At 42.3% G+C, this 16,166-nt stretch overlaps 1 protein-coding gene and 1 long non-coding RNA gene across 2 annotated transcripts in view; one reads left to right on the plus strand and one right to left on the minus strand.

Moving 5' to 3' along the window:
* The window catches only part of SBSPON (somatomedin B and thrombospondin type 1 domain containing), a 77,001-nt gene extending 70,560 nt beyond the window's left edge, over positions 1-6,441 (plus strand). Inside the window, exons 6-8 of the mRNA XM_030303897.1 lie at positions 2,699-2,789; positions 4,398-4,574; positions 6,324-6,441. Coding sequence (XP_030159757.1) covers positions 2,699-2,789; positions 4,398-4,574; positions 6,324-6,441 — 386 coding nt within the window. The remainder of the gene's footprint in view (positions 1-2,698; positions 2,790-4,397; positions 4,575-6,323) is intronic.
* A 162-nt stretch (positions 6,442-6,603) lies between these two features.
* LOC115506078 lies at positions 6,604-11,263 on the minus strand. The gene is made up of 2 exons (XR_003966213.2): positions 11,073-11,263; positions 6,604-7,520 (listed from the first exon to the last, which is right to left on the minus strand). It is a non-coding gene; the product is annotated as an uncharacterized LOC115506078 (long non-coding RNA).
* Positions 11,264-16,166: the final 4,903 nt, after the last annotated feature.

A 16,166-nucleotide genomic window follows, 5' to 3' on the forward strand; every position in this document is an offset into this window, starting at 1 on the left:
CAAGGTGCTGTCCTAGCAGGTGTTAATCTGTGCCGTGAGCCTGCCCCACCCCTCCAGGGCCACAGCTCCCACGCCACCCCTCCCTCTCTCCTGGGGCCTGAGGGGACTTGGGAAAGGGCTCACCAAGTCCCCTTTCCTCTTTATTTACTTTTTTAAAGTTTATTCATTTTGAGAGAGAGAGAGTGTGAGCGGGGGAGGGGCACAGAGGAAGAGAGAGAGAGAGAGAGAGAGAGAGAGAGAGAGAGAGAGAGAGAGTATCCTAAGCAGGCTCTGTCTGCACTGTTCAAGAGGAGCTCGACTCAGGGCCCGAACTCACTAACTGAACTGTGAGAGCATGACCTGAGCCAAAACCAAGAGTCGGTTGGAGACTCAACCGACTGAGCCAGCCGGGGCCCCCTCTTTTCCTCTTTTAAAGGTTACTTCATGTTAAAGATAGCGATTAGGGACGGAAAGGGAAAATAAAGCAGAATGTAAGCAATTCATAGGAAATATGCTGCATAAAAGAGTGAAACCTTGTGATCCACATGACATTAGTCTCCAGGCAGTGACAGCGTGGGTTCAGAGACACCGCCTGACCCTGCCATGTTTAGACGGGAGCCTTAAACACGCTCCTCAACCTCTCTGTGCCTCAGTTTCCCCATCTGTGGAATGGGGGAAATAATAGCACCTATCCCAGAGGGCTGTTGTTATGAGTCAAAGGCATTAACACATGAAAGGTGCTCAGCATTATGCCTGGAAACCTAGAAGTGTGTCACTGTTCACTTTCATCATTATTATTATGACATCGCTTTTTTAAAGGATTTGATATCAGATATTATAGTCCTATTCTTGCCCTCTCCTTCCTAACCTCATTCCCTGCGCACCCCCCCCCCCCAGCTATATATTAGGTGCATTGCCTTTGAACTTTTGTAATAAAACATGCAGTACAAATGAGGAGATCAAATAAATGTTTTGAGCTAAAGAAACACATCCCGAAAATGTCATAGTTTGGTACAAGGCCACGTGGACTTAGCAGCAATTGCATCGTCCACTCACTGAATAACCTGGGAAACGCGGCAGGACAGAAACGGGAAGAACTGGTGGGAAAGCTAACATCCTTCAGATGTTTGTGTTTTGGATGACGAGGTCTGAGGGAGGCGGCAGGATCCTAACATACACGCGCTTACGTGTTCTTTTCAATTCTGTCCGTGGATTTTGGAAGTTCCAAAGCCACGGTCACATTTAGAAAGAGGGGCGTGTTCTCTGGAAAACAATGAAACACGTTAGCGCAGCAACAGAGCCTCACAGCTGAGACTCTGAGGGCTCATGCTAGATGGGACTGAAGAGATTGAGCACCAAAGCACCCAGGACACAAACAATACCTGCAACTCGTAGGAGGAAAAGGCCACCAGGTATTAGGCCACTGCTGCGTTCCGTTCCCCAGTAATATGAAAAAGCCTCCTTAGGAAAATCTAAAAAAGAATTAGGGCTGCCATCTTGTGGCAACAAGGAGCCAGGTAAAGTGAGCATGTCGGCTCGAGGCATCTATTTTCCAGCTGGTACCCTCGTCCAGCTTGCTCACGATGACTCTGGCATCGCGCAAGCCAACATCAGCTGGTGTCTGCCCTTCCTGGGATGGTCCAGTTTCTGAAACAAAAGGGAGGAAGGATTGTTGAGCCATCTCAGCCGCAAGGCTCAGTGTGGGAACAGAAGACCACAGGGAAGTAGGATCTGTGTGTCCCAGTGGCGATTCCGTGACATCATTCACCCACCAAGCCACCATTCGTTGCCTTCATGCTTGCTAAGTGCGTAAATGTGTGAGGGCCACAGGGATGGAAAGGGCAAAGCCTTGTCTTGAGGTGACAGCAGAGCGGCATCGGGAGGTTATCTCCAGGTGCTATACTGTACATAGGAACAGATGCCTCCCCACACTTAGCAGCAAATAGGAAGGAGACGCACAAACAAAATCAGTGAAAGAAGAGAGCAGAGGTGGGAGGCGAGGATTCCTGGCTCCCTTTCTTCTCTCCTGTCTAGAGCAGTGAGTTGGGTTGGGGTTGGGGACAGGAAGGAGGAGAGGGCCAAACTGACTTTCCTTCTCCGAGGCTGAGGGTTGGCATGGGGAGGACGATGTGCTGGCCGGCATTAGGCAGTCACTCTGAGACCATGGGGCAGGCAGCGAGGCTTCCAGGCTGCTGTTGCAGAGACCCGGGGGGCACTTACATTTCCTTCCTCTACTTCCATTTTCTCCTTTTCACATTTCCTCTCTCTCTGGTTGTCTCTTTTTCTCCTTACATCCTCCTTTCTCTCTCTTTTGTCTTCTTCCTCCTCTTCCCTTACTTTGTTCTTCCTATCTTTCCCTTTTCTATTTTTCTTCCTTTCATTTAAAAAAAAAAAAAAACCTTCTCTCCCTTTTCCCCCTCGGTTTCCTCTTCATCTTTTACGGCTTCCTCGTGTATTTTTTTAACCCTGGCCCCCTTTTCACACAGTGTCACTTGTTACCGCGGACAAGCCTGCCTGTAGCTGCCCGTCTGTGTGCACACAGTCTTTGAGCTGGGTTCTGGGGACACTGTACCTTGGCCTCGTCTCAGTCCTTGGTAATGTGCCATGGACCTTTGTACTTAGGGATGGGGGGCTCTCGATAGGACAGATGCCAAGTTTGGGAAAGGTCATTCTGAGGGCTTTAGGCTGCACGTGTGCAATGCCATTCTCTCTTTTCTAGTCCCTGCCTTCATAACTACCTCTGCATTCAACAAGGAGAGAACACGACAATCCACATCTCCACAGTGGTCTACAGACACAGAGGACAGCGGGTAATTTGCTGTTTTTGTTTTGTATTGTTTGGGTTGAGTTTTTCAGCTCCTGCTTTTCCAGTGTATGGTCAAGTCAGCCCATAAAGGTCAAGTAGGTGTGATGGGTTTTCTTCTGTTACTTGTTCTTTGACTCTGGATAAAATGTGATTCTTTACCACAGGGCTGGGCCCTGTTTTTGTGGGGCTGCAAAGATCTGTCTCTGAGGTCTGATCAACAAGAAACACGCTATATAAAATGAGGATATCACTTTCTCAATCATACTAAGGATGTTCCTCTTATAGTCATTACGGGAACACGGACACCAGCACCCATGTGTTTGAATGTGGCCCACACCTCAGCTCTGAGGATTTTTATCAAGAAGGAAGGCACAGGCTGGGAGGGAGCTCTGGGCCTACCTGCAGTCCCCTCTTCAGCTGTCAGCATAGGGACACCAGACAGTTGTATGTTCAGACCTCCACACGGCCACTCACTGGCCGTAAGACCTTGGAGATGTTGTCCCACCTCAGTTTTTCTTCTTGAAAAATGAGAATATTAATGCCTACCACATGGCGTTGTTAGGAGAATTTGATGAGAAAATAATGAAGAGACGTCTGGGTTAAGCTGTCTGTCGAAAGTTGATTGAAGCTGCGTCATAGAATTTCCTACCTCAGGACCTAGAGGTACCTAATAAACGGCCTAGCACTGTTAAAGCTCTTTGAAGCAGACTCTCCAGTCGCTTTCCATCTAACCTAGGACAGCTCATAATTCCACGGGTAAGAAACTAGCCCATTGTAGCTTACTTAATTAGAACTGAAAATGCAACGTGCAGGAGTTTTAATATGCTTTGCTTCCCTGAAGAATTGTAAAATCATGTTGCTTTTTAGTACAAGGCTCTAAAATATTCACCCATGTCTGGATGCTCCCCCCGGGCTTTTGGAGTCTAGTCACGCAGAGATTTCCACAGTTCAGCATAAGGCGACACTAGCCTCTGTCACAGAAAAACATCTCCGCTTCCCATTTCCTTTGATCTGCGATGCCCAATTTGTGATGCTTGGGTTCGAGTCTAAACTCACCGTCATTGCCAATCACCCAGGTGAGCCGGTGGGGTGCGTAGGGAGGGCCCGCGGGGCCAGAAAAGCCTGGGTGCTGCTCGGGGCATCGAGGGCAAGCTCTCTGGGGGCTTACATGTTTTCAAGCTCAAGCCAGTTCTTATTCGATTTCTATCATTCTCTAAGATATCAGCAAAGTTATTGAGGGCCATTTTCCTACGGAAATATGCTTTTTGCACACAATTTGGTGGTCAGACTAGGTGGGATACAGGATATCCAAATTTCTGCAAATTCACGTTGACCAGGTCATTCGATCATGGATTGGAAAAGCACCACACACTTCACTGGGGTTGCCAGTCGGACATCACCCATCGTCTTCGTTCAGCAAATGAGAGGCTTGACAAGGCATCGTGTGACTGGTGCCGTAGCTTGGGAAAGTGCCCGGCGCTACCTTCTCCAGTCTGTCACATATCCTCGGCGCCTGCAGCCTTCCCGAGACTTTCTGCGGCATTAGGCTACCGCTAATGACAGCACTTGCAACTCTTGTGGGTTTTTGGTTTTGTTTTTGTTTTGGCTCTAGATACTGTATGGAGTTCAAGACTGAGTCATTGACTCATCACTGTGCTCTGGAAAACCGACCCCTGACTCGATGGATGCAGTATCTCCGGGAGGGGTACACGGTGTGTGTGGACTGCCAACCCCCAGCTATGAACTCTGTGAGCCTTCGCTGTTCTGGAGATGGCCTGGACTCGGATGGGTAAGGGAGAGACATTCGCTGAAGGGTCTTTCTGGTTTTTATTTGGAGATATTTGTCCTGTGTCCTGAACAGCAAATCAGGGCATGATTTGGGAGTCAAAACCCAAGTAAGGAGAATCTTTTGTCTAGCAATTCCTGAATCCAGGGCCCCGTTTACACTGCGGGACTCAGAGGCTCTGTATCAGTGATGAATGGGTAAATTTGGATCTTGGTTCGGACCATGCTGCCAAATGACCACTGAAAACATGATCACTCCAAAGCAGTGTTTTGAAAACCACTTGAATCCGAACCTCTTTGGACGCTGATTTAAAAACTACGGATTCCCAAGCCCCACGTGAGCCTAACGGAATCAGAGTCTTTGGGGGTGGATTTTTAACAATCTTCGAGGTCAGGAGTTGGCAGAGAGTAGATACTCTCAGCTTTGGGGGCCGTATGGTCTGTCTCACTACTCAACTACCATCGTGGCATGGAAGCAGCCACAGACTCTGAACAGATGCACTTGGCTCTGTTCTAACGTTGTATCTGTGGACACGAAGATTCGAATTTCATATAATTTTCCTGTGTCATGATATATTATTTTGATTTTCTTTTGACTTTTTAAAACAAACAACAAAAAATGATTCTTGACTAACAGACCACACAAAAACAAGAGGTAGGCTGGATTTGGCCCATAGGTTGTGGTTTGCTGACCCCTGCCCAGATGATTCACTCCCACAGCGATGTTTCAGAACCACTGCTCAGTGGGGTGGTCATAAAACCACGGCTGAGACGGTGGTGGGCGCAGGTTTGCAGGATCAGAAACTGATAGAAACCTATGGATTGGCCAAAAGAATTGACCCTGAAAACATTTAATTACCCTGAATATCTATCCCAGTCTTGTACTCATTTATCAGTTAAATCCAATGGCACTATTCCTAACCAAGAGAAGAGTAGACCTCATGCTGGTCAGCTATCGGACAAGGGCCAATTTCGGTCGCACATAGATTACAGTTTTAAGTATATCAGGTGGAACTGGTAAAAGTACAGATTAGAAGGTAAAATGTGAACCTTCTCAGCTAGTCATTACTCCCAAAGTGTATTTTAATATTTAATAACTTGAATTTATGTTTATTAGTCACTTGTGCCTAATAGCCTTTGTAAGGAGTACACGACATGAGCAGTAAAGTGGGTAAGAAACCAGATATTTAGACTTAAATTTTTCTGAATATCTCATCTATATTTTGTCTTTAAATGAACTTATAATTTAATTTGTATCCATAAAGTACCTTGAACCCTGGCTGAATTTCCAGTGCCCTTAAAAAAAAAATAATTTTAATAACCTGGCTTCGTTCTTCCCGCTTCTCCCGTTTTTTTCATTATGGAATCAAAGAGTTGGAGGTGATTACAAAAGATCGTTTGGGCAGAGCCCTCCAATTTTAATACACATGAACTAGGGAGCCATTTTCCTCTGTGTAACACTTCATATATTCAGGTCAAGTGAGAGAAATGAACACGGTAACCTCAAACTGCTCTCTCAACGAGGGTGTCCTCAAATAGAGATGAATTTGTAACTTGCTTTGACAGAACCCAAAGAAGGGAAACTCAGTTTGTGATCACTGTTTTTTTAAATTTCAATTTGTCATGCACTTCAAAACTCCAAATACGATCATTCTTTAAACAACAACAAAACCCCTCAATTTATAATTCTGTAAATTAGAATTCTCTTTGGTTTGCTTTTAGCGTAACTGCCATTTTCAAAATATCGTTTCAGAAATCAAACTCTCCACTGGCAAGCAATTGGCAATCCTCGATGTCAAGGAACTTGGAAAAAAGTTCGGCGAGTAGATCAGTGCTCTTGTCCAGCTGTTCACAGCTTTATTTTTATATAGATGGCGATGTAAATATTTCAGAATGTGTTTGTAAACATGCCAAATATTTACCAAGTCATGTTCAGTGCTACATAAACCTTCAAAAACCGTTTGGCCCAAGTCCCTGAACACATGTCATTGCCACACTCTGAAGAAGAGAAAGAAAATTTACGGGCCAGTTCCGAAGATACGTAGTGCCTTTATTTTCATTTCTGCTACACCGAGGCTCCTGTAGTCCTTGGCCTTCTGCAGAGTCAGTCTCATTCAAGAGGTGGCCCACACAACACAAAATACATGTCTCTTTGCACTAAAATTACTACACCATGGTCCATGTATTGGTGGGTTAAATTGTCATTTAAGGTATCCATGTTTGAATGTCGCATTCTTTCTATTCTGTAATCTCTTAAAATCTTCTCACTTTAAAATATGTTATACAGGTGTATATGCACACGGTCACATATACATTGCCCATATATTATTCCGTAAATTGTGAAAGAATAATTTCAAGAAAATAGTCACAAGTAATTTTCAACAGGACATGTCGTTTAAGATTTAGGAAGCATTTTGTAATGAAAAACCAACAGCTAAGTTAAAAATGCTTTTTTGAAGAAGAAATTGTTTTTCGTTAATTGACAAGACAAATCACATGTCCATTCTAGGTCCACACAAGTTCCTTAAATGCGGTAACTTTCACGAGGAGAATTTTGGCACCAACGGATGAAACAATGCTTTGAGTGCGAAAATTTTACCATTAGCGTCTAAGATGATTTCCAAGGCTTAAAACTTGATGCTGACTAAAATAATCTTTCAGATTTCAGTTCAAACTAAGTTCAAGTTTAACCAAGGTAGGCTTACTGCTTTTTTCTACAGCATACATTTTCTTATGTTTGGGGTGGAAGGCAGAGGTATAAATGATGGAAGACGTGGACTTTATTACAAATGTGATGCTCTCACACATACACAGAGAAGTATTAGTCTTCTTATCTTATAATTGGAAAACCAGTGAAGCAGAGGCAAGGTGGCTTGTTGAAGGACCCGGGAGGACTGGTCACTCGGCAGGCAGCCCCAGAGCCGAATCTCTGCCTCTCAGCCAGACTCAGCTGTGATGAAAAGCCAGATGATGTCAAAGACAGCCGTGAAAGCTAAGCCCTTTCCACAATTTTGAAACAAACTCTAAACCTAGGATATTTTCTCTGGAGAACGGCATCTTAAAATTCAAACTTCTTCGGTTTCATTTGTATAAGATATTATTCACTAACAAATGATTTACTAAAATACGTATTTCTTGGTACTTATCATGTAATGACAGAATGACAATAGCAAATCACTAGGGATGGAAAAAATTCCTCGATATTTGATGCTGAGAGTAGCAATATTTCTGACTATATATTCATTTAACTGTCAGAGTTGTTTTTATGGTAAATTACATTCTTCAGAAGTTAATAATAAAAAATTTGAGTCTCATCAAGGTTAGGAAACTTAAACTGTAAGTTCAGTATTAACATTTTAAGACCATTTCTAACATTTGTAAAGCAAGATTTTTGAAGCTTTCCTGGGTAATTTTAATGTTACTTAAAATTTTTATACCAGTTAATAAACTTTCTGCTCACATTTTTAAGAGGTCTTGATTTGTTTGACTAGAAAATACCCCAATTTTCTGGACTGGTCAGAGAATGAACAAAATTTCACCAAAAACAAAATTTAAAAAAATCCTTCAGAAGTGATAGGCATACATATAAAGACTATCAGCGGTAAAGCTATGCTGTATTTATAGTTCCAGGATGTGTTCTATCATTTAACATATTTGAGTTGTATAAAATCATTTTTCACCTTATGTATTTAGTTTCTAGTGCTGGCCATTTATTACTTTCACAGTGAAGTACACTTTTTATTTTTTTAAATGTTTATTTTTTGAGAGAGAGTGTGAGCGGGGGAGGGGTAGGGAGAGAGGGAGACACAGAATCCAAAGCAGGCTCCAGGCTCCGAGCTGTCAGTACAGAGACCAATGCAGGGCTCGAACCCACGAACCGTGAGATCATGACCTGAGCCAAAGTCAGACGCTTAACCGACCGAGCCACCCAGGCACCCCACAGTAAACTATACTTTTGTTATTTCTGTTCTTGAGAAGAATTTCATAGGCTAGAAGACTTAAGTATTAAATAATGGTTTTGAGAAGCTTGTTATTAATTCTAGCAGAGTCCAAGGAAACAATTCATGACCGAAACTTATAGTCCAAGGGACTAAAGAAGAACTAACAATTCAACTTTCAAAGTTAAAGATCAGAGTATTTGAGACCTCTTCAGTATACTTTCTCAGTGAGTATCATACAGCTAGGGTCCTTTCCACAGACACTCCACAACGATGTGTAGATCGTAGAATTACTTAACAGATTGATTTTCAAAAGTGTATGTGGAAAGTAATTTGAACAAAAATAAATATACCAAAAAATATGTATACCCACTCAGGAAGGACAAAGGAAAGAATTAGGAATGGTGATCACTCAGAAGGGGAGCATGAAAAAGAAGAGATGGGAGGAAAAAAAGAAAAAGGATCAAGGTAAACTATAACCACATTATTCTCTTTTTACGATCTTTCTTGGGATGTTTTTATTTGCGATTGCTATAAATAATTAAGCATGAATACCAACAGCAATAATGTAGCCATCATATCTAGGTATGCGTAAAACGATGCAAAACTGGTTCTACCCTCTAAGAATATTCTAGTGAAGGTTCAAATATATAACTCAAGTTGTTTAGAAAACAGAGACCTGGACATCTCATCAGTATTCGTGGATGCTTGAGGTCTAATGGAATAAGTCCTCCAAAAACTAAGGGAAAATAATTTTAAAACTAGCATTCTCTATCAGCCAAACTACCAATAAAGCGTGAAGGCAAGATAAAGACTTCCAGAGGTACAAGGATTCAGAAGCCTTATTAGGGTCCTAAATAGGGTTTTTTTTTTTTTTTCCATTTAAACATGGCAGGTTGAACATATATTTGCCTCCCAATTCCCAATAAACTTACAGCTAAAGGATTTTTTTTTTTTTAAGATAAAAAATTTAATGATAAGAGGCTCAAGAGAGAAAAAGATAGCAGAAAAGGGATGGCCACCAGATTCTGGGACCAGAAAAGCAGATGGCTGTCTAAGAAGAGAGGAGACAGCCAAATGCCTACTGGAGTTAATCTGAGCAAGCAAGGTAATTTACAGCACCCTGGAAAGGTTCCAGATACTTCCTTTAATGGAATGGTTGACAACTGGTACATGAGACAGAGCCTTAGATTCTCTGCAGCCAGGCAACAGCCTCACAGGTCTACTCTTGGGAGGGACTCCTGATTGGAAATGCCAGAAACAACTGAGAACAGAAACTGAGTGAGTCTCCTTTCTGAACTGTGACCCCCCCCACCCCCCACCCCCAAGGTCTCTCCACCACATTCTCTGAGATACTGCAAGCAGGGGCATATGCTTCCCTCCCTCACTCCCACTCCCGTTCGCTCGCAGCAGTATGTTAGATTCCTCTCTGAGGAAATCCATCATCCAAGAGAAGTGACTGCAGGTACTGACAGTTAAAATAGCCAAGTTCCTGTCCGATCACTATCCAGGGATGCCTGGATCTCGACGTGGGAGTGTCCACCAGTGCTCACAGAGCTTCCTGTCAGCTTTTTAATTCTCACTCATAAATATAAATGAATAGTCCAGGACAAGCAGACACTTGGGGAAAACCACTAGCAAACAGAGAAACCAAAATTAAAAAGAAAACAATCAAACAACAGAACAAACTCAGAGGCAATAAGCAATGCCAGAATGAAAAGAGATGAAATAATATCAGTCGCGAAATAAGAACAGGATGCCCAGAAAAGGGAACATTAAAACCTTAAAAAGGAGAATTAAAACCTCTTGGATGTTAAAAAGTTTGATAGGAGATATATAAATATTGTAAAATTTGGAAGTTTAGCAACATTTCCCCCACAAAGTAAACAAAAAAATTACACAGAGAAATTAGGAGGCAAAAGATAAAAAATCAGAAGATCAGAGACCCAACATCTGGATAATGGGAATTCTAGAGATTACAAAGAAACTAGAAGGGAGATTACTAAAGAATAATACGTTTTTCAGAATTTAGCATATGCATTTCCAAAGCCACTAGGTGTCTGTCTCATTAGTTAAAAAAAAAACCCAAAAAACAAAAAACAGGGGTGCCTGGCTGGCTCAGTTGGAAAAGTATGCAACTCTTGACCTCAGGGCTGAGTTTGAGTCCCATGTTAGATGTAGAGATTACGTAAATAAATAAAACTTCAAAAAAAAAAAAAAAAAGAAAAAAAAATTCACATCCAAGCACATTACCATGCAATTCTAGATCATTGGAGACATAAGAGAATCTAAAAGCTTCCAGAGAGAAAAATGTAGATCACATGCCAAGGATTAGTAATCACAATGGTTATCAGACTACCTAAAGCAGTATTTGGCAACAAAGGCAAGAAAGCATTGCCTTTGAAATTCTATGACAAAGTATTTTCCAAATTAAAATTCTATATCCCATAAAATTATTGGTCAAATACAAGGATAGAATAAGGATATTTTCAAACATGCAAGATGTAATAATTTTCCATCCTATGCATCTTTTTCTTGAGAAGGTACAGAAAGAGGTGTTGTACCTAAATGAGAGTGTAAACCATGAAAGAGGATCCAGGAAATAGGAAATCCAATGCAGGAGAGATGACTGGAGTCCCCAGGGCAAAGATGATAAGCTTGAGAGCTGTGTGGCAGGCCTGGAGGGCGATGAGATGCAAGAGAGCAGGAGGAAGGGTGTCATCAAGAAAACAATGAAATCAGGGGCGCCTGGGTGGCGCAGTCGGTTGAGCGTCCGACTTTAGCCAGGTCATGATCTCGCGGTCCGTGAGTTCGAGCCCCGCGTCAGGCTCTGGGCTGATGGCTCAGAGCCTGGAGCCTGTTTCCGATTCTGTGTCTCCCTTTCTCTCTGCCCCTCCCCCATTCATGCTCTGTCTCTCTCTGTCCCAAAAATAAACGTTGAAAAAAAAAAATTAAAAAAAAAAAAAAAAGAAAACAATGAAATCAACAGAATATCTGACATATTTCAATGTATTCAGAGATTTTCAGTTGGGTCAGAGAATTTGGAGATGATAAATGATGGGTACATACAGCACAGGTGTAACGGAGAGTTGTAAATAATACAAACACTGATTCCTGATTTAACCAAATGTGTGTACAAATACCCTGGAAGAACCGGGGAGGAGAAGCATGCATATGGTGCAACGTGTGTGTTTGTGGGAACTCGGGGCAGAGCATGCAAGAGACCCAAAAACCTCATCCTATATAGCGGAGGGTCAATAATCTAACAGCTCCAACTGGAAAATAACAAACAGCAGTATAAGCATATTTTTATTAACTATAAAAATCAATCCTTGAGAAGAGAGTTGAAAGAGTTCAGAATGGTTGGTCACCTTTAAGCAGAACTGTGGGGGCAGTGAAAGCGCAGAATGTTTTCCATTTTAAGCTCCATGTTAAAATTTTACTTTTGAAACTATGAACATGGATTACTTTAAAAATGGAGATAAAAATTCCAAGGAAAAATTGAAAATGGAAGTATGGTCAAAATGTGAAGCAAACTAAAATATGGCATGATTTTGAGCTACTGGGGAAGGGGGAATGGAGAGAGAGAGAGAATACAATTTACCTTGACACTTCTTTGAATTGCATAAATTCATGCTATAAGATTACATTTTTTGAGTTAGTCACACTTCTAGGATCTAATGTGAATAATATAGTCACTCTATAATCATAATACAGGTTTATTGGTTTCTGATTTTTTAGAATCAACCCATATCTAAAGCACAAAATATTCCATTATAATTATTAGACTGAAGGCTAAAAACGAACCAAATCAATCCAAACAGAGCCCTTGACCATGTGCTAGTAATAGGAGGGTGTGGGAAGCTGGGGAGAGCAGAAACGCAGAGTTTAGGGGTCCTGATTTCCTCATCCTACATCATGGAGCCAAGGAATCCTGTCTGAAGCTGATGGCTTAAGAGGAGCTTCAGTAACTCAAAGAAGTACGCTGAACTGAACGCAACTCAGGAGGAGCACCGGGAGGGGAGGAAAGTGGAGGGGGAGGGGAGTTAAATGTCTCCTGTGTCACATCAGGCAGTTACTGTTAATAGTAACAGCCCAGGGTAAGTACTCGGGAAGCACAAGCAAAATGACTCATCACAGGATTCACTTGGCTAACAACTCAGCAGAGTTGTTACTGTAGTTTTTAACCACTTAGTAGTGGTAGAAAGCCTTAGAATTAGATGCTTAAAAAAAAAAAAAAGCATCTCTGAAATAATGAAAAAGTACTTGGCAATGAAAAATACACTTCAGTTACAGGCGTATTTTGAGCAATGCTTGTGTGTTATGCTTGCTGCTGGTCCTGCTGACTTCCACTGGTATTGAGAACAGTGAGCTGGGCTTTTTTTTATGAGGGACATCCACGGACTAAAGAGGGGAGAGAATTCTGTCTTTTTTCTTTTTTTTTGATAGAGAAAAGTGTTAATTATGGGCCATCAGCAACACAAGTTCTGTCACTCACAATGCAATTCTGCCAGTGCAAGTCAAAATAACTGAAGCTCGATTCCTCATCGGTGACCTGTAATTATTAAAACCGTTGCACCTCAACAGGGTTTTGTAAGAGTTATGATCCATGCAAAGCAAAGCACTCACAAATTTATAAAGACAAAGACAGATGTGAGCGCCTCAAGGACTCAAGTGGAAAAGGAAAACATTCTTTAAATAATTCTCTCGTAAAAAACAAAAACACTGAGAAAGTATTATTCTTTTCCTTTGAGACTTGTAGATTTTACAAAGCATCGCGTTTCTTATGTCAAATTTGTCTATTTTTGCTCTTTCAACACAGATTAGATTTCAATGAAGCCTTACTTTAAACGTTGAGGTATTTTGACATATGAAGGGGTATGTGGTGGGGAAGGGTAAGTAAAAACAAACAAGTTTTTGGCTCTGGGCTGCAGTTCCCTCTTCCTTTGCCCTCCTTTGTGATTCTGGAGCTGGGCTCAGCCAACATCTCTTGACCTAACAGTTAAGCTTTATCAACAGAGGGCGCTGGAATAACTCCTAGTGACAGCAGCCCACGCCCTTCCTTCCAGAGATCCTATTATCCAGCGTGCTAGCTCTGTGGTAGAGTTGTAGAGTTCCAGCTGCAGCCTCCCCACACCGCCCAGCAATGGTGGGCTGCTTTGCCAGGGCAGCATCACCTGCACCCTCTGCCGGTTTCTTCACCTCCAGCGGGCTGTGCTCCGCCATTGGGCAGAGGAAAGGGGCACCATTTTACACTCAGAAGTTCCATTATTGCCTTCCTCAGCAAGGGAGGCAGAATGCAAGCCCAATGCGACACTGAAGTGGGGTATTAATTAAACAGGGACACCCAAAAGACTGTATTCTTGGAGGAAAACTGAACCAGAAGTAAATCCAAAACTCTCCCCCTCTCCCTAAGGAATTGTGGGAGCATTACCTTGGCTTAATTTTGTCACCACAGTCCGCTGTCCTGTGGATTTGTGCCCCAAATTCTCCTTACCAGGCTGGTCTTTAGAAACCCCATTTTGTTAGCTTACTTTAAAAGTGGTTCTAAATTTGGAAACTTCCAAACCTGGAAGAAAAAAAAAAAAAAGAGAATTAAGACATTCCCAGCTTCAGAAGTAACTGCTCACCGAACAAAGTCCAATATATTTAAAAAAATTTTTTTTCAACGTTTATTTTATTTTTGGGACAGAGAGAGACAGAGCATGAACGGGGGAGGGGCAGAGAGAGAGGGAGACACAGAATCGGAAACAGGCTCCAGGCTCTGAGCCATCAGCCCAGAGCCTGACGCGGGGCTCGAACTCACGGACCGCGAGATCGTGACCTGGCTGAAGTCGGACGCTTAACCGACTGCGCCACCCAGGCGCCCCGAAAGTCCAATATATTTTAAAGAAAACAAAATCTAGAACTCAAAAGCAAAGGTCAGCAAACTAAAGCCTGCAAGTTAAATCTCGCTGCTGGTTGTTTTTGTAAATATAGTTTTATTGGAACACAGCCACACCTACTCAGTATTTATGTGTATGGCTAACTCCAAGAAGACTTGACACACTGTTTGGCCCACAAAGCCTAAACTATTTTATCTGGCCCTCTAGAGAGAAAACTTGCCAACCCCTGGCTTAGACCATTGATATTTAATATAATTATTGACATGGTTGGATTCCAGTGTGCCATATTTTTGTTTGCCCCTATGGTTTTGTTTTTGCTTCCTGCCCTCCCCCCCCCATCACCTTTCATTTTCTTTTGGGTTATTTGAATAGTTTTTAATATTCCATTTTATCTGTTGGCTATATATTTGGGTTCTTTAACATAGTTTCCTAAGAGTTACAATATCATGCCTAACTATTCAGTTAATTTAGGAATCAATATTATTCCTAATATTAGACTTCATGTAAATTGGAAAAGCCTTGTAGCAATAAACTGAAGCAATTCTGAGACTGAATATAAAAATGGACCTCATATGACCTTACAGACCTTATATGACAACAAACCCTGACCCACAAACTCTGCAGCAACCAGTTTAGGTTGCCAAATGAAACGTCTGTAGCAATCCACCCAGAACGGTCAGGACTTGGTCGATGACTGCCAACATCCTGATATTTTGTCCAAACTAAGGACCAATCCGAGTAAGCCAAATATGTTCCCCAAAACAATCACATAAGATACCTGCTGCTAGTTGGCCAGGCTCCAGTTTCCTCATGCCAATGGCTTCCAAACAGAGCATGCCTGAAGCTTTGTGTTTTCACCATAAAGCTTTCCCATTTACAAACTTCTCTCGGCCTGTGTCTCTGCAAAACACAAGTAATCGTGGCTGACTCCATCGCTATAACACGCCCTGAAGAAAACAGCCTGTCCTCACTTCTGAGTGGTTTTTATCTCCACAACTCAAAGATTCAACATAGTAAAGGTGATATAATCATATATTACTGTATAAAAATGAACAAACTACAGCTACATCCATGAATCGGAAGAAAAAAACACCATAAAATTGGTTGTTTCATTTAATCTGCTTAAATGCCTCAAGTCAAAAAGAGAAACAAGACATTCTCCTGGCCTTTGCAAATTGGCTGAATTGGGGCTCGTTCAACGTTCAGCCGATCACTTACCACTCTGCTTTATCTTCCACCTCCTGTATGTGTGAAGCTCAAAGATTAGAGGTAGAGGCCTAGGGTCCTGCCAGGTCTGAGACTGTGCCGTCTTGGGCACGTGGGCGGCCTTCTGGATTCTGGTTTACATGAGTCCTTCAAAGCGCCTTTCCTGCGCACCTCCCCACCCCCACGTATCTTGCTCCTCAGATTTTTCAGTCTGTGTGCCATTCCTGACTCTAGGCAGCTGTAGGCAATGTTTTTGAAGCCCCTTGAGAGTTCAAAAGGGGTAAGACAAAGGGAAACTTCTGGATTAAACTCTCAGAGAAATGCCAGACAGGTCAAAACACAACAGTGTGGTGAGAATGAGGTGCCCCTCCAGCACCATCAAGCCACACCAAGAAAACCAGCCACTGTCCCAAGTGCGGAAAGCAGGAACACCAAAAATTTCTCATGCAAGATGCAGTAGCCTTAATAAAAGCACTCCTCCAGTTGTCTTAATTATATTCTCGAGTTTCAAAAATTAGATTCTCATAGTATTTGCCAGCTTCATAGTTGCCTCAGTAAAGGGAAGAG

Source organism: Lynx canadensis, chromosome F2 (assembly GCF_007474595.2).
Source record: "Lynx canadensis isolate LIC74 chromosome F2, mLynCan4.pri.v2, whole genome shotgun sequence".
Classification (NCBI taxonomy): Eukaryota; Metazoa; Chordata; class Mammalia; order Carnivora; family Felidae; genus Lynx; species Lynx canadensis.